At 33.9% G+C, this 25,178-nt stretch overlaps 1 protein-coding gene across 1 annotated transcript in view; it reads right to left on the reverse strand.

Moving 5' to 3' along the window:
- LOC145303506 (uncharacterized) overlaps nucleotides 1–6,175 on the reverse strand; it is a 131,250-nt gene extending 125,075 nt beyond the window's left edge. The window contains exon 1 of the mRNA XM_080144938.1: nucleotides 5,755–6,175. Within this exon, the coding sequence (XP_080001064.1) occupies nucleotides 5,755–5,827 (73 nt within the window). The 5' untranslated portion in view covers nucleotides 5,828–6,175. The remainder of the gene's footprint in view (nucleotides 1–5,754) is intronic.
- Nucleotides 6,176–25,178: the final 19,003 nt, after the last annotated feature.

Raw genomic sequence — 25,178 nt, forward strand, 5'->3', positions numbered from 1 at the left:
CCCTTTTCTCTTCCCTGCAACCTCTTTCCCAAAGAAGAGACGTTGCGAGCCTATCTTTGTTTTATCGTTATTTCCATGGCAGGTGCTCGTCTGAACTCCAATCTCTGCCCCCCCCTCGCCAATCTTTTACGAAAAACACTCGTCTAACTGAATCCACTGTCAAAAACTTTCCCCACTCTTTATCTATGCCTAAATCAAAACGTAGATTCCATGAACAAACCTTCTTTCTTAGAACTGCACGCCTGTGGAACTCTGTTCCGTCTGCCTGCTTCCCACCTGACTACAACCTGGATGTCATCAAGTCCAACGTAAACAAATTCCTGATTAACTGCCCCTTAAGTAGACACTTTATTAAATATCCACACTAACGTACTGTACTTAAAGTAACCCTTATCACTGAGTGGCTTCCGGGCCTTGACAAGTGGTGACCACCTAAAAAATGTATAGATATATATGTGTATATATATGTATGTATATATATATGTATATATATATGCATATATATATATATATATATATATATATATATATATATATGTATGTATATTGTGTATATTTAGGCAGCATTTTCTCATTTAGACAAATATTAACTCTCCACCTCTCTGACTCTAGCTCCATATCACAACATTTGAAGGGACATGGCTGCCAATTTGGAATTTCGAAGAATTATGGTAGAAAATACAAGAGTATTGCAGAGTGAGAGAAATGTAAATAGGGTAAGAATACCCGAAGTATTGTACATTAAAACAAAGAAGCCTCAAATAAATAATATTAATTATGAGTGCAGCCGGAACGTCTTGAAATGTTTGGGATAAATGTTTGAAAATGTATATATATGTTTGTATGTATAAATGGGATTAATATATGTAAAAAAAAAAAAAAAAAAGAAGTCCGGCCACCTAACTTGTAACAAATTACCACGTGACTAGGAAAAAATGTACATGTAAGTAAATTAAAAAAACAATCTTTACATTTAGTTCTACAATATTCCTGAGGATGATAGTACTTCTGTCGAAAGCGCTCGCGATTATGGATCCAACATATACAATTTCGAGAAGAACACAAAAAGGACTATTCGGAGATTGGAGAAGATAAGGAAAATTGTAAAACAGAATAATTCCGTGCTATTCAATAATATTTGTCTAAATGTATGTATGTATATATATATATATATATATATATATATGTGTGTGTGTGTGTGTGTGTGTGTATATATGTATATATGTGTGTGTGTGTATGTATACATATATATATGTATATGCAAGCCCGTTCAACAGCAGATATCTTAACTGTAGTTTCTGAACGTATATACCGTTCATTGGACAAAACAGGGGAGGGTAGAGCAGTGGCCCTTGATATATCTTAGGCTTTTGATAGGGTATGGCACGATGGTCTTCTAAGGAAAATTAGATCATATGGAATCACTGGAAGAATTCATAATGTAATTAAATCCTTCTTAAGTAATAGAAAAATCAAAGTTGTCCTCGACGGTCGTACATCTAAACAATATGACATAAATGCGGGAGTACCTCAGGGGCCTATCCTTGGACCTCTGTTATTCCTGATATTCATAAATGACCTCCCTGATAAAATTGTTTCGGAGATGGGTATATTTGCCGATGACACCACTCTCTATAACAGATATGAGGGGAAAACAAATGAACACATATCCAAGGAAATGGCAGAAACACTAAAGGATGACCTAAATCTGTAGTGGAATGGGGACAAAAATGGTTGGTCACATTCAATGCTGCTAAGACTAAGCTTGTTTCCTTCAATAACTACAAGAAACCTTCTCTACCACCAATAGCAATGGCCAAGAACACATTGCCTGAAAGTACTTCTTTTAAACTCCTCGGCCTAACGTTTACAGAGAATATGAACTGGAATAGATACATTAAGAGCATTGCCAAGGCTGCTGCAATGAAGGTTGACTCCCTCTACCGTGCTAGAAAACTACTTACGCCTGACAGTATCCTATACCTCTATAAGGCCATCATTCGCCCATGTATGGAGTACTGTTGTCACATCTGGGCTAGTGCATCTGCTGCTTGTCTCTCGCTCCTGGACAGGGTTCAAAAGAGAGTCGCCAACCTGATAGGTCCTGAACTGTCATCTAGGCTTCAGCCTCTGTCCCATCGACGAGATGTTGCATCTCTCTGCCTGTTCTACAAATACTTTAATGGTGAATGCTCTGACGAACTGCAAACACTTGTACCTCTCCGACGTAACTACCCCCGACAAACCCGACAAGCTACTAAGTCACATCCCTTTACAGAGTAGAGATCCCTAGGTGCAAGAAAGCCTTTTACTCCAATAGTTTCTTCCCCAGAACTGCGGGTCTTTGGAACTCCCTTCCGGGATTCTGCTTTCCCAACTGCACTGATATGCAGAAATTCAAGTGTAATGTTAACAAACATCTTTCTACTCATCTCCCTTCATAATGACCCCGCTAATTAAATCCCTGATAGTAGCCACCTGCTTCAAAGTGGCACTGTGCCTTGTTTGGGGTGAAAATTGAAATATATATATATATATATATATATATATATATATATATATATATATATATACATACATATATGTATGTATATATATATATATGTAAGTATATATATGTATGTATATATATGTGTATGTATATATATGTATATATATGTGTATATATATGCATATATATATGTATATATATGTGTATATATATGTATATATATGTGTATATATATGTGTATATATATGTATATATGTGTGTATATATGTATATATATATGTATGTGTATATATATATATGTATATATATATGTGTGTATATATATGTGTATATATATATGTGTATATATATATGTATATATATATGTATGTGTATATATATATGTATATATATATGTATATATATGTGTATATATATATGTATATATATGTATATATATATATGTGTGCGAAACAAGTAAATGCTTCAAGCCTAGATCAAAACCCAACCGGCGAATTTTCGCCTCTTCCCTGCGCTATCATTCAGCACCCGCTCACTGTAAACGAAATCTAAATATCAGCAAACGCAAAATTCTTTTCAGCGGGTTTAAGAATTCTAATTAGTTTTTTTTTACTAATGAGTAATTCAATACGCTAGTGACCCTGCTTGCGGTTTTCTTCCGAGAACACTACTATAAAGGCATTAAAAATGAATTGTTATCGACAGACAGTACTGTTTCGCTGTTTACAGTTCATCAATGTGGCTAGACAAGTAACTGTTTCAAGGTGGGATCGAAACAACAGTAGAGAGAGAGAGAGAGAGAGAGAGAGAGAGAGAGAGAGAGAGAGAGAGAGAGAGAGAGAGAGAGAGAGAGACAGACAGACAGACAGACAGAGAGGAGATACAATGGAGGTAAAGAGAGTGCTAGAAACCTAGATTAAAGTTAACTCGATTCAGATATAAATCAATGTTACTCGCATCTCGTTTGATCCTATAAATCAATGAATATGTTAACACATACTCTGTATTATTAAAATATATATGAAGAACTTCCAGGAGAAACTGTAATTACTTAAATTTACATATAATGATACATGGATATATAAACATATTTACATACAAATTTCTAAAAGGCTTTGAAATTTCATATGACGTAATTAATGTAAAAATAATTGTCAGTTAAATATTATTCAAATCAATAAAGTGAATATTAATTAAAAAAAATGTATTGTACGGGTTTAATCGACCGGTCGAAATAATTTGATTCTGGAACAACATATTATAAAACTATAAAACCGTTGTCCGGGATTGAATAAGGGTGGAAAAATGCTTCACTTTGCCATACTCTTATTTTCATTGAAATCTGTGAAATTGTCCATTTTTAATCAAATCAATTGATTGCCTACTTTAGTCGTGGGCTGATCGCAGTGTGCCGAAAGGAAGATTTTCATGCCTCACCAAACTGAATTAGTCCACAATACTTTAGAGAACCTAAGGTTGATTTTATAAAATTATTGTTATATATTAGCTTGAATTAAAGTTTAAAATGCCAAAGTCAAGTATCATAGAAACATTCATTTCGAACGCACCCTTGTTTTATCAAAGAACTTATTGTAATTTTATAAAATTATGTTTACAGAATGGCTTGAATCAATGTTTAAAACGTCTTATCAAATAACTTACTGTTGATTTTATACGCCGGGATTCTCTATTTGTGCGTCGATAAAACTTCTCGAATGCAATTGTGATGTTGGACTGCATAAGGATGTTAACTTTGGTCAAAATCAGACTTCCTTTTTTAATCGGATTTTTTTTTTATTATTGATTTTCGATATCTATCAGAGGCACTTCGATATAAAACCTATCTAAGAATACTCCCAGCCACATCAAATATATCTGTGTTAAATTTCATAAGAATCGGCTAAGCCCTTTCGGAGTCCGTAGGAAACGTACTCACACACACAATATAAGTAGAAGATAGATAGATAGGTAAAGTTCGGATTTTACTTACTTGAGCAACAGCAGATTAATCACTAAACATCATTCTTAGTTCATTAGAGTCTTATGTTAAAATTTCAGAGTTTAAAACAATAAAACCACAAATAAATAATATTGTTAAAGATTTCTGTTTAGTTTTCAATTATAGATTTTGATGCGGAATGAGAAATATTCATAAAAGAAGCAATCTCTATATCGATAAATTTGTGCGATAACTTCATCCATGTTAATGTGTTTTTCTTCAGGACAACAACACAACGTGAATTTAATAATTATACATTATTATTTTTTATTTAATATCAATCAAATATTTATTAAAATCACAAATTGGCGGACGTGAACGAGAATACCCCCTCCTATAATTCTAACCTGTATTCTGCAGTTGGTATTTTTTGACGACTTAACCCAGCATAGTTAAAACACCCCCCGACCTCCCCATGTTAAGAACGGCTTTCAGAATAAACACACCTCAACCTCGAAAACAAGACTACATACTAAAAACTATAAAAATTATAGGGGAAGGTAATTCTCGTTCAGGTCTACCTGGAATCATTTATATTTTTGAACAGAAAGACCTTCATAGCTTTCAAGTTCTTACCAAATCTTCCTGTATTAAAAGACTGAACATTTTTAAAGCTATTTACATGCAATCAGTATAACAAAAATACTTATAGTTTTACAACAATTTAATTCAACTAATAATTTAATGATCGAACGATACAGCTATATTTTATTAATTAACTTTTACTCTTATTTAATAGGATTTAAAAAATTAATTATAACTATCGTTTGGTCATTAATTTATAAATTACAAAACACAAATAAATATAAAACAAAACAAAGTTAAAAAAGCGAAAATATTGTAAAGTAAAACAACAACAACAACAACAAAAAAACAAAAAAACAACAAAACAAAAGATACTTATGTATATATATATATATATATATATATATATATATATATATATATATATATATATATATATATATATATATATATATATATATATATATATATATATATATATATATATATATGTACGGTCTTATTAGACCGTACTATATTTTAGATAGGATTTTCAAGTTAAATTCATTTTATGGTATCTTTTGTTTATTAATTTTCTATACGTGAAAGTACAGGATAATTACGAAACGCTTTCTCCTTTATGTTAAGAATGGGTTTCTAAATAATAATTCTGCATAAGTACTACACAAATAAACTCCGAGCAACGCTAAGGCGTTACAACCAGTATAGAATACATGAGAAAACATTTATTTATACTTACTGCTAACCAACGACAGATAGATGATAATTAAAAAAGTAGATTTGATCCAAAGTAGTCTTTCGTTTGCTTCCATCTTTCTGTAACTAACAGTCCAAAATGGCCACCATTACAACAACACGGACAGGAATAAAAGGATATGTACAATCCTCCAGTTACGCTTCCCCTTCAAACCAATTGTTTATTACAAATACAGTGAGAGGGAAGAGGGGTTACCCTCAGTAGTGCCTATTGAAAAGGTAATTGCACAACTGGTTAGTTTTTATTGAATATGATGAAACAGATTGAATTACAGTTTTTACGTGTGCTTATCACCTCGAACGTTGATGCATATTGTATATAACCCGTAGTGATAGAATCAGTATGAGAAATAAACATCGAACAATAATTGCGTTGGTTATTGATAAGCTCAAAAAGCTTGGCTGATTCTCCAAACTTGTTCAGAAATATAAATGCGTATAATATATGCGCATGCGCAGAGTTCAAAATGAGGTTAACCGGATACGCAAATGTTTGCGAACGCGAGGAAAGGAGTAGACACACGAATCCAGTACTTGCAAATATTAATCTTATTGGAGGTTGGGTAAAAAAGAAGAAAAAAGTCATCCTATATAAATGTTTAAAGACAAAGTTTTATCATTTGTTCTCTCATTAATATTTATCATGTATAAAATATTTTAGTGTATTTTTAATACATACACAACCGTATTAAGAGTTAACGAATTATTGATTGCTTTTATCAAGAAAATAATACGATTATTTTCATTTATAAATGCATTTAGCAAAGAGTTGAAAAAAAGTACTTTTATTGTGTAAAATAAAAATTACTATTAGACAAAAAAACAAAAACAAAAAAAAAAACAAAACAAAAAAAAAAAAACAAACAAACATAAAGTTCTCGCATGTTTTATTTTTTTTTTGTAAGTTTGGCAGGAGGACCATGAATTGACATTTATGGGCCTCCTGCCAAACTTACAAAAAATATAACACTCGTCTAATTACAACCACTATCAACAATTTCCTCTACTCTGTATATGAGCCTAAATCTAAACGCAAATTCCACGAACAAAGCTTATTTCCTAGAACTGCCCACCTGTGGAACTCTGTTCCGCTGGTCTGCTTTCCAGCTGATTATAAGATAGTCGTCTTCAAGGCCAATGTAAATAGGTCCTTGTTAAGCCGCCCCCTTAAACAATACCCAATTTGCATCACTAACGATCACCACGATGTTGTCTCGGTGACCTCCGTACCCTCATTAACCTTTATCCTCGAGTGGCCTTCGGTTCTTAATAAGTAGAAAAAAGGAAAGAAAAATGGAAAATTAAGGAAGCAGTGACATTAATTTTGATTTCAAAATGTCATCGTTTTCTTTATTCTTCATGAATACTTTCCCTTGTTGTCTCTGATTAGTTTTTCTTTTTCAACTTCCTCTTATTATTTACTTTAACTTACGTACTTTGTTTCCCAATTGCAGTCTTACTTTCTTTCTCTTCTCCTTTTCACCTCTCTTTCATGTACCATGTTCTCCGTTTATTATTTTTAATTTCCTTTTTATTTACATATCCCTCCATTTTTACTGTCTTCTTACCTTATACTCCCATTTCCCAGTTGTATTCATTCTTTTTTTCTCTATTTCCCCCTTGCTCTCGTTTTACCCTTTTCTTCCTTTTGCCCACTTCGATGTAATGCCCCCCCCCCACTTTTCTTTATTCCTTCTTTTCTTTCCATTCTCCTTCTAATCCGCTGCCCACTCCCCTTTTCCTCATCACAAACGAGATGGACAGCTGTGAGTCGATATGTGTGCAATGAGTTCGAGTATATGTTTTAACGTGCTAATAGTGTTAAACAAATAAACATAAGTAAATATAGGTGGCCAGTCCCAGACTAGGAGAGTCACTTGTTGATAAACAAAAGTTCAGTCGGTCATTCATTGAGTTTCAGGACATGCGCAAATGATGTACAAGTGAAACCTCAAAGACCCGGTTTGACTGCTTAACAGAAAAAAGCTGCCCTATTGAATGTCCTGTCTGTTAAACGTGATAGCCGCCATCTTGGTTTTCTTCTTATCTTGCTTTCTTTCGATTCTCTTTACACCTTTTGTCAATCACAGACACGCTGCTTTCTTCTTTTTGAGATGTTTTAAGAACTACATTTCACCCCTCTCTCCTTCCCTCTCGCACCCACTCTCTCTCACACACACAGGATGATAAAATGATTGGGTAAAATCAACTTAAAACCATTACGGACGAAAAATCTTTTCGGCTCATCATGGTTTTAACTTAACTTTCCTCAATCATTTTATCGTCTTGAACTTGAAGAAGTCTCCCGAAAATAAAGGCGGAACGATGATATTTTCCCTATGCCATGAGATGAGGTTTTCTTTATATATATATATATATATATATATATATATATATATATATATATATATATATATATATATATATATATACTAGCAAAATCGTTGACTGGGTTCAAAAACAGCCTACAGAAAATGGACTCTGATTTATGAAAGTATGATAGGCTATGAAAAGGAAGGGTTGTAAATTTGGGTTGAATTTGGGGATAGCAAAACCAAAGCAAAATATGATGAAAGTAGAATTAAAATAGATAAACCCCATAATTTATTATACCATACCTGTTCACACTGAAACACTTAACACAATATTCTGTGGATCTATATTAAAAAACCTTGTTAAACTTTGTGACATATTTCCATTCTATGGAGGTCAGGTGCGAACGAACACCCCATAATTTTATTATACCATATTTCTTCAAACTGAAACATAATTATCAAAGTATACTTACGCAGATAGATATAAAAAGTCTGGTATTCCGGCATAAAGCTCGAGACAATAGTCTCTAACCCCCTTTCACAACAAAAGGAACTAACTTCCCTATACACCGTTTTTGGTTACTATGGGAACAGTTAATTTTTGTGATGATTCGATTTTTAATAATAAACACATTTTATTATTTTAAACAATATACAGGATATTTTAAAAATAAAACAATATTTGTTTAATAGTAATTATTAAAGAAAAAGTTAAAATTTGACTTTTTTGGCCTTTTTTTTATCTAAAAAATGTGGTTTTGTCTTTGAATTTGGCCTTTTTTTGCTGATAGATTTGGCTTCAAACATTTATTGTAGCCTACAATATACAGGATTATTTTGTAAAGTATAAACAATATAATCACATATGTGTTTTTTGGAGTATTCTCAGTATTCATATTAAGCAATGTAATTCTTTGTTATCGGTGGTGGCCATTTCTATACATGCAAGCAAGCGCATTTAACTTTGTCACAAAAAAAGTAGTTTTTGGGATATTAATCAGTGTAGTTTATTATTAAAAAACAATATTAATATTTAAAATAATAAAATGTGTTTATTATTAAAAATCGAATCATCACAAAAATTAGCTGTTCCCATAGTAACCAAAAGCGGTGTATAGGGAAATTAGTTCCTTTTGTTGTGAAAGGGGGTTAGAGACTATTGTCTCGAGCTTTATGCCGGAATACCAAAAGTCTTTATCAAAGTTTATCAATATTTTCATGCTATGGAGGCCAGGCGCGAACGCAGACCCCACAATTTTATTATACCATCCCTATTAAAGTTAAAACATGCTTATCAAAGTATTCTTATGTACATCTATATAAAAAACACTTGTAAACGTTTTTTTTAATTTTTCAATTTTTTATTTTCATACTTTGTGGACCAGGCGCGAATGCAGACCCCACAATTTTTATGAACCACTATTCTGCCAGATCAAACATACCCATTCCCGTGTCTCGATACATCTTCTATCATTATATGTAATCAATTTTTTTAAATAGTCAACCATATAGGAGCTTATTCGTGACCACACACACACACACACACACACACACACACACACACACACACACACACACACACACACACACACACACACACACACACACACACACATTCAGCTTTATATTATAGATATATATATACGTATATATATGTATATGTATGTATGTATATATGTATGTATATATATCTATGCATATATATATGTATGCATATATATATATATATATATATATATATATATATATATATATATATATATATATGTATGTATGTATGTATATATATGTATGTAGAGAGGGCTCCCGTAAGCCGTGGTGAAGGCAACCTTTCTAGGAGAAGCAAATCTCTGATTTAAAAAAACATAAAGCGGAAGAGCAGTACCCGCATTAAGCTGGTCTGCAGTTTAATTTGTTGCTGGCTATCTTGCTCTTGCTTGTTGCTGGATCGCAACATTTTGAACCGAGAGAGAGATTTAGCTGTCGTACAAAGCTAAGACTCTGTAACATCATATTTGTATAGATACTCCCTCAGACATTTGGGCTCATGGATTTTAAATGTCTGAGGGAGTGGCACTCGTCTGACAAGACGTTGCACTCATCATGTATATATATATATATATATATACTAGCGGGGTACCCGGCGTTGTCCGGGTATGGAGATGTGGGGGTAGGGGGAATCAAAACAACACTTCAGCCCGAGTGGATAGATGTGTTAAAAAAGTGATAGTAGGGAGAGAAAACAACAGTAGGCAAGGGGGGGGGTGTTAGATTCAAGTTTTTTTTTTGAATATAAAAACATGTTAAGTTGTGTTTGCACCGTAATTGTTTGAGGTATTACCGTCTGTGTATTTTTGATTAAACAAAATAATCAGTATTTTTTTTATTTCGACGAAGAAATCATCTTTGCTTAGTTTACGATTTGTTTTTTTCTATAATCAATTATTGTTTTTTTTCTTCCTTTTTTACTCATGCTCACTCCTTACAAAGCATATCGCCACTTGGACGTAAGGGAGTACTATTTGGGACCATATCTAGGAAAGATTAACAAGATATTTGTTTATGTTATATTCACACTTCTGCATATCAGTACAGACAGGAAAGCAGGCAGGAGGAAGGGAATTCCAAAGTCTAGCTGTTCGAGGGAAGAAACTAAATAGAAAGCTTTCTGGCATTTAGGGACATCAACAGTAAAGGGGTTAGATCTTATTGCTAAGCGGGTTTGTCGGGGATATGTACGTCGGGGGGGCACAAGTGAAACAAGTTCATCAGAATTATAAAGTTCAATTAAAGTACCGTAATATTCCGGTTTTATATTGAATAAAAAATAGATATTTTAAAAATATATACACACACGCAAATTTTCCAATTAATAAACCTTTTCAATTAATAAACTTATTTCCAGTTAACGGAAAAAACATTAAGAAATTTACGTGTGGGGTTTGAAGCTACAGACCACGTCATGCAAACAATGTTAATAATAAATAAATAAAATAAAAATAAGTAAAAAATAACAGGTAAATTTTCAAGTCTTATAAAATTCTTTGCAGTTAATAAAAAAAATTAATAAATTTACGTGCGGAGTTTGAACCTACAGACCGCGACATAAAAATAAACAAAACAAACAAAAAATAAACAAAATAAACAAAAACAAACAAACAAACAAACAAACAAACAAACAAACAAACAAACAAACAAAAAACACGCTATAAACTTACCCACTGGCTCGTTCTTCTATCATTGTTGCTAAGCGACGAGATGGAAAGATGTCTTTATCGATGATAGATGTATCAAAATAACGGTTTCGATTATTGATTATCGGTAATTATCTGAGACAAAATTTAACTAAGATCACTCCCAGACTTATACACGAAAGTTCAGTAAATTTTAAAGAAAATCTGTTCAGTCGTATCGGAGTATATATATATATATATATATATATATATATATATATATATATATATATATATATATATATATATATATATATATATATATAATTGCCCGGTCGTAAAATGCGGTTCAATATGATATTTTGATTAATGCAGATTTCGTATTTATTGTTATTATATTATATTGAACCCAATATATAATAATGATTTAAAAAGTTAAAAAAAAAAAAAAATGACTCGTGTGCCACAACCGAGAATCGAAACCAAAACGATAGCTTACGATTTACTTTTTCCTTTGACGTTAATGCCTGAGATATGAAGACATGTTTGCTGCAAGGCTAAAAATTAAAACATGAATCAATAGCTATTACGTTACGCATGCATATTCGTAATGCCGTTGTTCGACCTTCACATGACAAATTCTATTATTTTAATTTTCACACTTTTGCACCGATTTTCCCACTCTAAAACTCAAACATAAAGTTTCGTATGGGTTTAGATGCCCTATATATTAAATTTCATGCCTATAGACAAAAAGCTGACAGAAGAGTTTGGTAGGCAAATTTTTTTAAACATACACATATATACGCATACATAAATATATATAGAAAGAGGTTTATGATTACTGTAACCTTGTTTTTTAAAAAAAATTTTTTTACACAGTGATTACCACTTATCAAGGCCCGGACGCCACTCAGGGATAAGGGTTATTACAAGTACATTACGTTAGTGTGGAGATTTGATGAAGTGTTTAATTAAGGGGGCGGTTCCTTAGGAATTTGTTAACATTGGACTTGAAGACATCCAAGTTGTAGTCCGGTGGGAAGCAGGCAGACGGAACAGAGTTCCACAGGCGTGCAGTTCTTTGTTACGCAAATATTACGCAAGTATAAATCATGTAGAATATCCGCATGAATATAATTACATATAATAGTTAACTAAGGATGATCATCCCATAAGAAAACCGAAAAAACAAATAGGGATGAATGTTTAGAAGAATATGCAAATCAGCTAGATCTTTTGCAGATGAATGTAACAAAGTTAACACCTTAGACAACCTAACGTCACAAGTGCATTTGAGACAAATTATATTAGCACACACCCGGCATATAAAATCAACAGCAGGTTCTTCGATATGACAAGGACGCGTTCGAAATGAATGTTTCTGCTTAAAGCACAATTGCACCATAATAGTTGACTTTTTTATTTAAAATTTCTATTCAAACCATTATCACTGCACAAGCAGTATGGCCAGGAATATAAAATCTACAGTATGTTCTTCAATATGACAGGAACGCGTTCAAAATGAATATTTTTGTTAAAAGAACAACGAAACTCTGATACTTGGCTTTGCATTTTAAACCAAGCCATTGTATATAAAATTAATTTTATAAAACCAACAGTAAGTTTTGTAGACTGCGATGTAGACTACAATACATTGTATACTAAATCACTGCGGTGAGGCATTTGAAGCTTTCTTCCGGTGCACCGCGATGGGTCCCCAACTAGAGCGGGCAATCAATCGATTTGATTGGAAAAAAAAATGGGTGATTTCATCGATTTCGATGGCAATAAAAATATGGGAGTGTGAAACATTCCTCATTCAATCCCGGGCAATGTCGGGCCTTCCTGCTAGTAGCAAAATAAGATGACAAATTAAAAATTTGTCTATTTCTACTCGCTATATACATCCTCTCTCTTCCTTCCCGTATTGATCTCTCTTTTTTTATTACAGCAACTAGTTAAATAATATTAATACTTGTCCTCAAATTGGAAATGCAGCGCAGATTTGAGGGCGTCATAAAGACTTGAAAAGGAACCCGATGCTCACAACTTATATAAGAGCAGTTTCAATAGAAAATCTATTTAAGTGATCGTATTTAATAGAAATAATAACGAAAAGTTCATTCGTTGGACGAGTAGTAAATACAAGGTGTAAATGAAAAAAAAAAAATGACTCACTTGTTTACGAAGAAACGGAAAGTAATTTTGGTGACTTTAGACAAATTATTTAGTGGAACAGTTTTTTTTTTTATTATTATTTTTTATTTTTTTAAATTTATTTTTTTAAAAGTTATCTTTAAAAACATAATACACTTTTAGACATTCATTTTTGTAGAAGTCAATAGTAATGACGAGGACTAGAACATCAGCATATTCTTTTAATTATTTTGACTCTCGAGTGTGTATCCGTTAATATCTTATATGCTTTTATATAGAATGATGTTGTTCTCGGTTGATTAACCGTGTCTGACTATAACGGATATATACTCGAGAGTCAAAACAATTAAAAGAAAATGCTGTTGTCATAGCCCTAGTCATAACTGACGATATAATTACCTCCATTTAATTCATAAGAATATTTGGTGATAAAGAGAAAATCGCCAACCTGCACATTTTCTCATATTCCAGTAAGAAACTGACGCGAAATAAAATAAATTCGTACCAATAATGTGTAAGAGAGGAAACGAAAAATAAAAACAAAAACAAAGCAAAAAAAACAACAACAAAAAAAAAAAAAAAAACAAACCCAAAAACCAAACAAACAAAAAACAAACAAACAAAAAAATAAAACAAAACTAAATAAATTAAAAAAACAAAAACAAAATAAGAGCAATTTATTCCCCGTAGAGTATACAATGTCTTCACTTTAAAATTCCGTACCGATTTCCGAGTTCGATATAAAGGTTTCCGAGATCGATAAGACGCATTTGGGATAGGTCGGAGATTGCAATGACCTACAAGTTGTCAAAAAAAAAAAAAAAAAAAAAAAAAAACATTTAAACCGAGAGCAGTAGTCCGAATTATCCGAATAATACAGATTATAATTTTTTATCTAAAAAAAATCCAGAACAGAAAATTTATTATTATTATTAGTATTTATTTTATTTTATTCTACATTAAATTTTAGAATACACCGTGTTTGCAGTCCTAGTTTGAACAACCTGTCGAGGACAACGTTTAACATTCTCCTTGGCTTTTTGGCTAGCAGTAGAGTGCGGTATCTGTTTTGATACACTTAGTCTATTCTGTTCTCGGTTGTTGAAGATTCTAATCCAGAGTGCCCCTCTTTAAGGAGCTGGATTTTCACACACTAAATACCGACCTCGTGCCTAACTTTGCCATTGCAAGGAAGCAAGTAAATAGGAACATTCATATATCTCCTTGTTGTCTCTAAATCTGATATTTGATCTTTCAATCGTGATATTTGATCTCTGTATTTTAGCGACTTGGAAAAAAAAAAAAGAAAAAGAAAAGAGAAAACATCTGGCTCTGTTTCATTTCTTTGTTTAAATAAAAGTTGCACTAACAAAGTTTAGAATTCGAATAACGCTCAAATTTTCACAATTCTTTAATTAGCTTCGTATTTTCGCTCATTATTAACTTAGCATCCCAAGCAGCACAAAGTGTCGTAATTGCTTGGAATGGTATCGTACAGAAATATTTAATCATGTTTAAACTCTTCAAATCCAGCATCGACAAACTCACCAAGTTCTAATACAGAAAGTGTACAGTACTTGCAATATTAGTGTTGATTGTTGATGGTTAAAACAAGCTGGCGACTCATATATAGGTTTTAAAAAACATTATTTCAACTTATAAATATTTTTAGTGAACACAGACATAAAAAATGAATAAGCCTCCCCCCCCAAAATATTGTTTAAAGTTTTTTAACCGTACAAAGCGGTAGTAAAAGTTTTATATATTGCCTCAGAAGTTTTTGTTTCTGTCGGGTCTGACTGTTCTCTGTTTGTTATTCCTCCATTGTCAGTTTTATAAAACTAACTTTCAATATCTACTCTATAAGACTCGATTAACAACTATTATAGAATCTAAACAGGAAACTATTATAGAATCTAAACAGGAAGTCAATGAACAGTCTTAAACAAATTGTAGTCCACTAAAGTAACATGAAAAGCTCTCATGTTAAGAGTTTTGATGAAAGATATACAATTCCTGACCACGAAATAGGCAGATGCGTTTTATTTTAGTTTGTTATTTTGTTTCTGAGCCACAAAATGCAATAAAAATTTTACAATGTTGTATATTTACATCTTTTTTTGTTTCAGATATCAATATAGCTGTCACATATATCTTGAAGACGGCCATATTGTAGTCAGTTGGAAAGCAAGGAAACAGAAAAGAGTTCCACAGACGTACGGTTCTGAGAAAGAAGCTTTGTTCATGGAATCTACGTTTAGGTTTTGGCACATATAAAGAAAGTGGAGAAATAATTAATAGTGGTTTCAGTTAGTTTTTCGTAAAAGTTTGGCAAGGGGGAACCATAGATTGCAGCACAAACGAACACACTTGCCATGAAAAGCTTGTAAATCACATCAGATGTGCACTTGAGTTTCAACAGTTGGTTCCCTCGGTGTAAGACATTCACAACAAGAACTTTTTTATTACCACAATTTAAAAACAAACTTTTCCTTTGCGTCAGCCGGTATTTCCATGAACACAGTTTCTATCTCCAATACATTGCCACATACTGCTCACTTACAAACTACAACATGCTCATCATCAAATCCAATGTCAACAAATATTCGTCACGAGCCATCCCATAAAGTAATCAAACTATTGTTCATTCTATCCATCGTTTTTAATCTGCTCATAATGTTCTTCATCATTTCAATTAAAAAGTCATCTAATAATCTTTATCATCGAGTGGCATTTTGCCTTGATAAGTGTTTATTTATAACTAAACAGAATGTATAATGATTCGTAATTTTACCACATTGAAGGCTGGATTGACTGGAATAAAGTGTGTAATAAAGTGATACAATCTGGGTTTATCTGTCACGTTTGTAGTAATACACGTGCTATTTAAATAGCACTTGAAATACAGCTTGATTCAGTTTGCTTAAAATTGTTATTTTTTTTATGCACAAGAACGATTATTTAAACTATCTGTCATTTTGTATTGCTGTTACATAATATGTAGAAACTCTAATCAAATAACAAGGAACAGTTAGAAATATTTGATATTCCAGCTTTCACTTGTTTTTGTGACCATGTGTTTGGGTATATATTTACCGCACGCGTTGCCGCCATTTTGTGTATTGTGTTATGTTGGATAACACTTGTGTCAGGTAAAAAGATAAGCATAAAAGGAATTAGAGAAAAGTGCAATGTAGTACACACTATACGTCACAATCCCATTGATACATCAGTTCCCGTTAGATCACCGAAGTTTAGCAACGTTGAGCCTGGTCAATACTAAAATGCGTGACCATTTTGGAATTTCAGATGCTGTATTTGTTCCGCACCTATCTCGGCATTGTTTCTAGTCAGTATTTGGGCCTCTTCTTGCCAGTGAACCCAAGCAGTGCTGATTCAGAAGTGGTGTGGTTGCTGATTGCGCAACCCTTGCCCCACAATTACACACAGAGGTATCTGTACAGGGGTGTCCATTGTCTCTTTAGACTGAACGAAGACATCGCAGTGCACACTATACTATTTAAGAGAAGAACACTAGGCATAGATACTAAAAAGGAATATATTACGGTCCTAGTTACAATGAAAAAGGAAAGAACACATGCTGCCAGAATATAAGACAAAGAACTATTCCTGGGTGGTAAAAATATTAGTCTGTGGTGTGTGTTTTTAAGAGTCTCGGCGTCTACCAGAAGACATAATTTAGAGACAATGCCTTCAAAGGTTTGAGAAAGTGTGCTCCTAGGAGCAGCTAGATAAAACGTCAGTCCTTTTTGAAGGACGAACCGTAAAGAGAAAATCTTACATTCTGCGCGTGAGTGGAACAAGTAATTAGACTTGTGTGAAAACCCGGTGTAATTTCCTTTGTGTTAGAAAGGCCGGTGTAACAGATAGTTAAATCTTTATTTTTTATGTAGAATAATATGCAGGGACATTAGTGATAGTCTCCTAAGTAGAGTTTTATTTTTGGAGTCATCTTACAAATAATGTCTTTCAAAACAATCTTCGGACCATTTCCTGAAGAAGGCAACCAACGCTAAGATAAGGGTAGTGCCAATAGGGGATTATATCATTGTGGTTGAGAATTTTGCACACCGTATTCAGGTGTTTCCTACCATTGAACGACGACAAAATAAAGACTGTTCGAAATTCATGACTTAAACCTGGACCAGCAGACATACTGAGATTTATTTGTACGACATATGGTTGGAGTACAAACAGAATTTTGAATTGTATTAGCGACTAGCAGGGAGAAAAATACCGGGTAAACCAATGCCAATAATAGAATCTTCGGATTCATACGATATTATGATGGTCTTCGAAGGTGTATGCTTAATATTTCCATTTAGTGAAGATTAAATCTTTAACATACATAATGCTGTCACATATAACTGATTGTACTAAATGCTTTTGTTAGATAATAACATTGTTAAAAGTTAATTAATTATTATCGATCTATCTGTCTATCTTTCTATTTATCTATCTATTCAATGATATTTTTAATATATATTTTATATTGGAGTTATTTATTAGGAGTTATTTATTGTTTATAGAATAATGTGGAGCAATGGGTTTTAGCTGAAGATGTTTACATAAATTAGATTAAATAAACAAAATAACCTCAGACAGCCAGACGTGGAAAGGTCACATGTTAGAGACATGTGTATTTTTTAATGATCACGTAACGGAACCGACGTCAGGAGGTCGGAAAATTTAGAGTCGGGAGTTGGAGTTTGAACACCGAAGTGAATAGACGTACTTTAAACCAGGAAGCGAGACTGTGAAGAACAACAATGTAGACGAAATTCGGACTCTTTGAAAACAATTTAAGACAACTGAAATAAATTTATATTTTAAAAATATAAAGTGTTGTTCTATGGTTTCACAAAAAAGAAAGAACAGAAGTCTCAATTGGTTATGATGTTTGTCATTTCATGTTTCATCACGGAGCTGAGCAGTGAAGATAGAACTCTCGAAGAAAGAAAGGTATGAAGCATATATTATCCTTCTGATAAAAAGTGATACATTTAAGTAAATATAAACTGTAATATATACCCGTGTAATAACTCTATGATACAACATGACTCAGTTTATACGTCGATATCGTATCCCCTGGCTAAACAAATATTACATACAATTTATACGTTTATCTGGTGCCGTTATAAGAACAATATCTCCCATCTCTCTATATAACATATGACTGTTTCATGACCGATTCACCTCCCTATACAACATACGCAACGCGTTCACGTATTAAGTGAAAGGTGTAATTCGAAATATTCCATAGGTTTTTGAGTTCCATACGATATTTCTCAAGTTTGGAAAGAGGTATATAAATAAGGTCGGGGTTATATCGGCCGAAATCTTATGAAAATAACCAATATGATAATAATAGTCCGATAATTCATGTAATATGAAAAAAAAAGGCGGTAACTATAGTTATCCAGAATGCATATATAATGCTTAGTAGACAAAAATTCGTGATGTGCAAAGTTAATCGTTTACTAGCAGACCCCGTGGATATTTTATGGAATGAGAAATATATTTAATCAACAAATATGTTTTGATAAAATTGATATTTATTTGGATAGGGCAAAACTTAGTTTTTTAGACAGAAAAACCAATAACACGCAGTACGAGGAGCGTGCAATAAGTAATGCCCCTGACCAACTTCCAGTTGTCCGATCTAGCTGAAATTTTGCATGTACAATCATTTATATCTCTACGGGTTATGTGGCTAATTACAGCTCTGAACTAATTTTGGTTTCTGTTTTACAGGTGTTTGAACTGAGTCTAGTGTGAAATGGAGCCTGTTGAATGTCGAGCAGTGATCCGGTTTTTGTATTTGAAAGGACGCACACCACAGGAGACTTTTGATGAAATGAAAGAAACTTCTGGTGATAATGCCCCATCATATGACCTTGTAAAACGCTGGTATCGTGAATTAAACATGACCGGAAGTTTGTGGAAACAGCTCCCAGACCTGGTCGCCCCCTTCTGCCATTAATGAGGTATCTGTCCGTCAAGTTGAGGCTGCCATTTTGGAAGATCGGCGCATTACTATTCGCCAAATAGCATAAGATGTCAAGATTAGTATAGGGTCTGTGGAAACTATCATTCATGACCATTTGCATATGCATAAGGTGTCTGCTAGATGGATTCCCAGGTTGCACACACCATTCCAGAAGCGAGGACACGTCGAGTGCTCGAGGATGAATTTGGAGATGTGCCAAGAAGATGAGTCAAAATTTTTCAAAAGACTGATTACACAGGATGAAACCCGAGTCCATCACTATGATCCAAAGACCAAAGCCCAGTCAATACAGTCGTCGAAGCACTTGGACTCACCACCTCCAAAGAAGGCAAGGGGGCAGCCCTCTGCTGGCAAGGTCATGCTCACAGTCTTCTGGGACTAGGACAGAGTAGTGATGACAGATTTCCTGGCAAAGGGTACCACAATTACAGGAGCCTATTATGCTTCACTTTTGAGGAAATTAAGGAAAGCTATCAAAATCAAGAGGCGGGGCAAGATCAGCAAAGGTACCCTCCTCCTGCAGGACAACGCTCCGGTCCACAACTCGCATGTCGCCAGATCAGAAGCATGGGAGTGTGGTCATGAAATCCTTTCCTATGCTCCCTACTCTCCTGACCTTGCACCCTCTGACTTTCACCTCTTCCCAGCCATGAAGTTGTTTTTGAAAGGAAAGCGTTTCCCAGATGATGCAGCCTTGATTTCTGAAGTCACGTCGTGGATGGAGGACCAACCTGGGGTGTTCTACAACAACGGTCTCAAGAGCTGCATCAAACGATGGGAGAAATGCATAACTCTGGGTGGTTCCTATGTAGAGAAAGACTAATAACTGTGTTTCGTTGCTCTACTGCTATGGAAAGTGGGTCAGGGGCATTACTTATTGCACGCCCCTCGTAGATATGATTTTAACATCTCTATTAAAATATTGTCCACTGTATTATGAATACAGAACCGACTCTTATGAAATAAATTAATAAGCACTAATAAATACTCAGAAAGTAATTTTGTGCTACATAGTTCAATACAAATATTGAAATCACATTGTATGAGACAATATTCAATATTACTCCTTCAGTTCAGCACCTATTAGCAGACAATGTTCTTCTGATTTTTGCGCTATTTCTTTCTGATGTTCCCATTTTTACACAACATCATGCTGACTTTTTTTCTTTGGCGAAAACTGCTGCACGTCGAAATTACTACGAATTCCTTTTTCACGTTTGTACAACAATTATCCCACATTATTATTATTATTATTATTATTATTATTATTATTATTATTATTATTATTATTATTATTATTATTATTATATTCGACAACGAGTCTATATCAAACGGATGTGACTCTCATATTCTTGTCCAGTACTGCAAGATTGGCTTTTTTCAAAAGCCAAATTTCACGAATTTGGCCCTTTTTTTTAAGCAGTTTGGCCTTCAAGATTTGCATACGGTATTTTTTAAAGTGTAACGTACGGACTAACTAAAGAAGAAAAAAGCAGAATATTATGTAGATTAAGTGAATAACCAAAACGCTCACTATGATAAAACTAAAACTAAATAAACAATGAATATAATAGATTTGAAGAAATTAAAAGATACATCACTTTTATATTGTATTGCATTTGAATGAGAATACTAAACATAAGGTTTAATATCATGGTAATCCACATCTACTGCCAACATTGGGTTTGTCAGTCAGTTGATCAATTCATCTCGGTCTATTCAAGCTCTGGTTCAATCCACGATGTCTTCTTCGGAGTCAAAGCCCCGACTATCATCGAGTGTTACGTCGACCGTTACAAAAACTAGTGTTGGGACGATTGCAAAGTTATTTTCCGTTTTCGATACAAGCACCGATTCCGATTCCAATTCCGATTCTTTTAAAATTTCTAAACATTTAAATAGAGATTTCATATTTTGAAATGCTCAGATAGTTGTAACCTCCGTGTAATATCTGCAAATATTTAGCAAAACGTGGGAGGAGGTCGTATATTACAACAGTAGATCTTTCTAAATATCTTTCTCAGATGTTTTCCTTGTAAATTAATTGAAAATTGCGAGACAAGATTTTATTTTATTTTAAACAAATCTGACTTGCATTTGCTCGTCGTCAACTCTATTTGAAATTTTCATAAACGATTAAAAGGAATCGACGATTAGTATACAAAATAAGAAAACATTGTAGGAACAAAATAGTTAACAAAGCCCTTCCCCATATCAAACATATGTTTCTACATAATAATATTACTATTTTAAAATAAACATTACTAAGATTGAGAATTATCTCTGTTAACTATTCTCTACCCTTTTTTCTATGCAGAAATGTTCATATTTTTCTCACAATTATAAAGATTTGATCTGTTGATTTCTGTTACTGTGAAAAGAGAACAAGAAGATACAAAATATACTACTACTACTACTACTACTACTACTACTACTACTACTACTACTAATAATAATAATAATAATAACAACGACAACGGCAACGGCAAATAGATTAACACCTTTAGCAAAATCACTCGCCCAACGTGAGATTCTACCTTTTAAGAAATGATTTCGTGGCAAAAAAAAACAAAAACACTCATTTTGAAATTTAGAGTTAGAAAGCAGTTTTAACTTAAAATGAAGATTTAACTTAAAATGAAAAAGAAAGAAGATTTAACTTAAAATGAAAATCACTTCCGGTCCATTCTAAATTTTAAACGTCTAATCGCTCAAAAATGGAAAATCAAACGAAATACTGGTAGAACCTAACATTTTCGCTAGATTTTTTTACAGTTATTTGAGCTGTTTCTACTAGAGTTTGTTTAATTTTCGATTTTGAACGATTATCAAGGGTCCTCGTGTAGGGCTTATGGTGTGGTGTAGCAGTTTTTAAATATTTTAACCCAATAGAGTGGACACTAACTTTGTTTTGAACTAAAAAAAGGCTTTAAAATAAGTTTAAACACAAATAAACTTATTCCGGCGGATAGAAAGTTCTTGCCTTTGGTAACATTTATTTGTTGCATATTTTTTTCATCTCTTTTTTTTTTGTTCTGTGAGTTACAATAACAAATGCCGGAATCATATTTTTCTGTTTTAGAGAGAGGGGTATAAGTTTAAATGTAGATATAATTTTCTTTTTAATCCGGAAATGTTTTCCCTTTATGTATTTTATTTAAGATTTTATGAATTCATTTCGAGATTTTCATTTATATATTTTTACTTGTGTCCAAAACAAAAGAACCACAAACTATTAATTATTTCAGAAGAAATCGATGACAGACAACTACAGTGCCCAGGTCCTTTAGTTTCCGTCTTTGCTAAACACCGACCAACAATATCATGTAAAGTTTCTTTCGTCAACCCCAGTGAACAGCTTCCGGTGTATTGCCTACTGATAAACCCTATTTCGTATTTCTTTTATTACATTTTTTCCCCTTTTTTATTTTAACTTCCCAACAATTGGAGTAGAAGGACGCCTATAGTATCACATCAGCAGTCGAAACAAAAAGAGAAAGAAGAGAAGTTATCGCTCGTGTTATGCCTTTTGTATGAGTGACCACGTAGTTAAATAATGTGAGACTTCGCCATGACCACGTGATCGATTTTTTTAAGGAAAAAACAGATCTCAAAGTAATTGTTAAATAACTGTCAAAATTGGATTAGCGAATAGCGTTTATTTTGAGACCGTACTTTCTTTGTAAATCATGGTGTATTATCTGTACGGTGTATTATCTGTAAAATAAAATAAAATCTTGTCTCGCAATTATTTTATTTAGTGCGGACTATTATTCTCATATTTATTAGTGGCTGTTTCACGACGTTTCGGCCAACTATTCCTCTGGCCTTCGTCAGGTGGTAACCGCGACGGATAGGAACTTCGAATCTCCTAACTGTATTTTCAGCAATTACTGCCATCCGTAGTTGTCGTCTCACCACATTTTGTCCAAGTAAGCCTCTGGCCGGCTTTGGGTAGGATTGAAACCACTATCTTCAGACAATGTTCATCTAGAACCATAGGGATTCAACGTCTCTATCAACTGTGCCACGAGCCCCGAAGGGCGATCAAGCTTGGATTTTTTGATCTTATAAATCCATGTTTATCAGATAATAAATAAATATCTTACCTTGACTTCGTAGCCTAATAGGGGATACCCTTTTCTCTTCATAGCAACCTCTTTCCCACAAAAGAGACGTGGCGAACCTGTCTCTGTTTTATCGTTATCAGATGTGCTGACGGTTATATCCCACAGGATTAGTGAATCTCTTGACAAAGGCTTCCTTTCTAGGGCAATTTCTCTTGACATATCAAAGGCCTTCGACAAGGTATGGCATAAGGGTCTATTTCACAAGATTTCCAGCTACGGTATAACTGGAAATGTTTTATCAATCATTAAATCATTTCTCTCCGATAGGCTCATAAGAGTAGTGGTAGATGGACAAAAATCGGAGGCCTGCAATATAAATGCTGGAGTCCCTCAGGGGTCAATCCTAGGCCCAACTCTCTTCCTGATCTACATCAATGACCTCCCTAAACACATACTTAAATCATTCGTTGACATCTATGCTGATGACACGACCATCTACGGCAACTCATCAAAGGCTGTAAATGACAAAGTTCTCTCTGATTCTCTCTCCTCTGATCTCGAGCGCGTGGTTCAGTGGGGGAAGATGTGGCTGGTTACCTTTAATGCATCCAAAAACAAACTCCTATCCTTACATCATCAACGCTGTGATCCCCATCTGGCATCAATTGTGATGGATGGCTCTCGTCTGGGTGAGGCCCCGTGTTTTGACAAGCTTCTGGGCTTGACCTTTACTCCTGATCTGAAATGGAACACGTACATCAAGTCTGTTGCCAAGGTCGCTGGAAAGATGGTGGGATCCTTCTACCGCTCCAGAAGATATCTCACTACTGATGCAATTCTCTATCTATATAAAAGCCAAGTACGTCCAAGGATTGAATACTGTTGCCATATCTGGACAGGAGCTGCTAAAAACAGCCTATCCTGCCTTGACAGAGTACAAAATAGACTTCGTGGCTTAGTGGGGGATGCCTTTTTCTCTACCCTGCAACCTCTCTCCCACAGAAGAGACGTTGCGAGCCTATCTTTGTTTTATCGTTATTTCCATGGCAGGTGCTCGTCTGAACGCCAATCTCTGGTCCACCCTCGCCAATGTTTCACGAAAAACACCCGTCTAGCTGAATCCAATGTGAAAAATTTCCTCCATTCTATATCTGTGCCTAAATCAAAACGCGGATTCCATGAACAAAGCTTCTTTCTTAGAACTGCACGCATGTGGAACTCTGTTCCGTCTGCCTGCTTCCCACCGGACTACAACTTGGATGTCTTCATGTTCAATGTTAACAAATTCCTTATGAACCGCCCCCTTAAGTAAACACTTCATCAAATCTCCACACTATCGTAATGTACTTGCAATAACCCTTATCCCTGAGTGGCTTCCGGGCTTTGATAAGTGGTGATCACTGTGTAAAAAAAAAGTGCTTTGCAACTGGCTATAATATGGTCGCCTTCAAGTCCACCGTAAACAATTTCCTTATAAGCTATCTCCTTAAATAATCCAATTTACCAAATTTGCACTTCTAACGATGATACTGTCCCTTTGACTACTGTACACCCATTAACCCTTATCCTCGAGTGGTCTCCTGGCTTTGATCAGTTGCGACTCCTTTGTCAAAAAACAAAATACAAAACAAAAAAACGATACCTGGATTTTTACAAAT

Source organism: Euprymna scolopes, chromosome 19, assembly GCF_053919585.1.
Source record: "Euprymna scolopes isolate OS-2025 chromosome 19, ASM5391958v1, whole genome shotgun sequence".
Classification (NCBI taxonomy): domain Eukaryota; kingdom Metazoa; phylum Mollusca; class Cephalopoda; order Sepiida; family Sepiolidae; genus Euprymna; species Euprymna scolopes.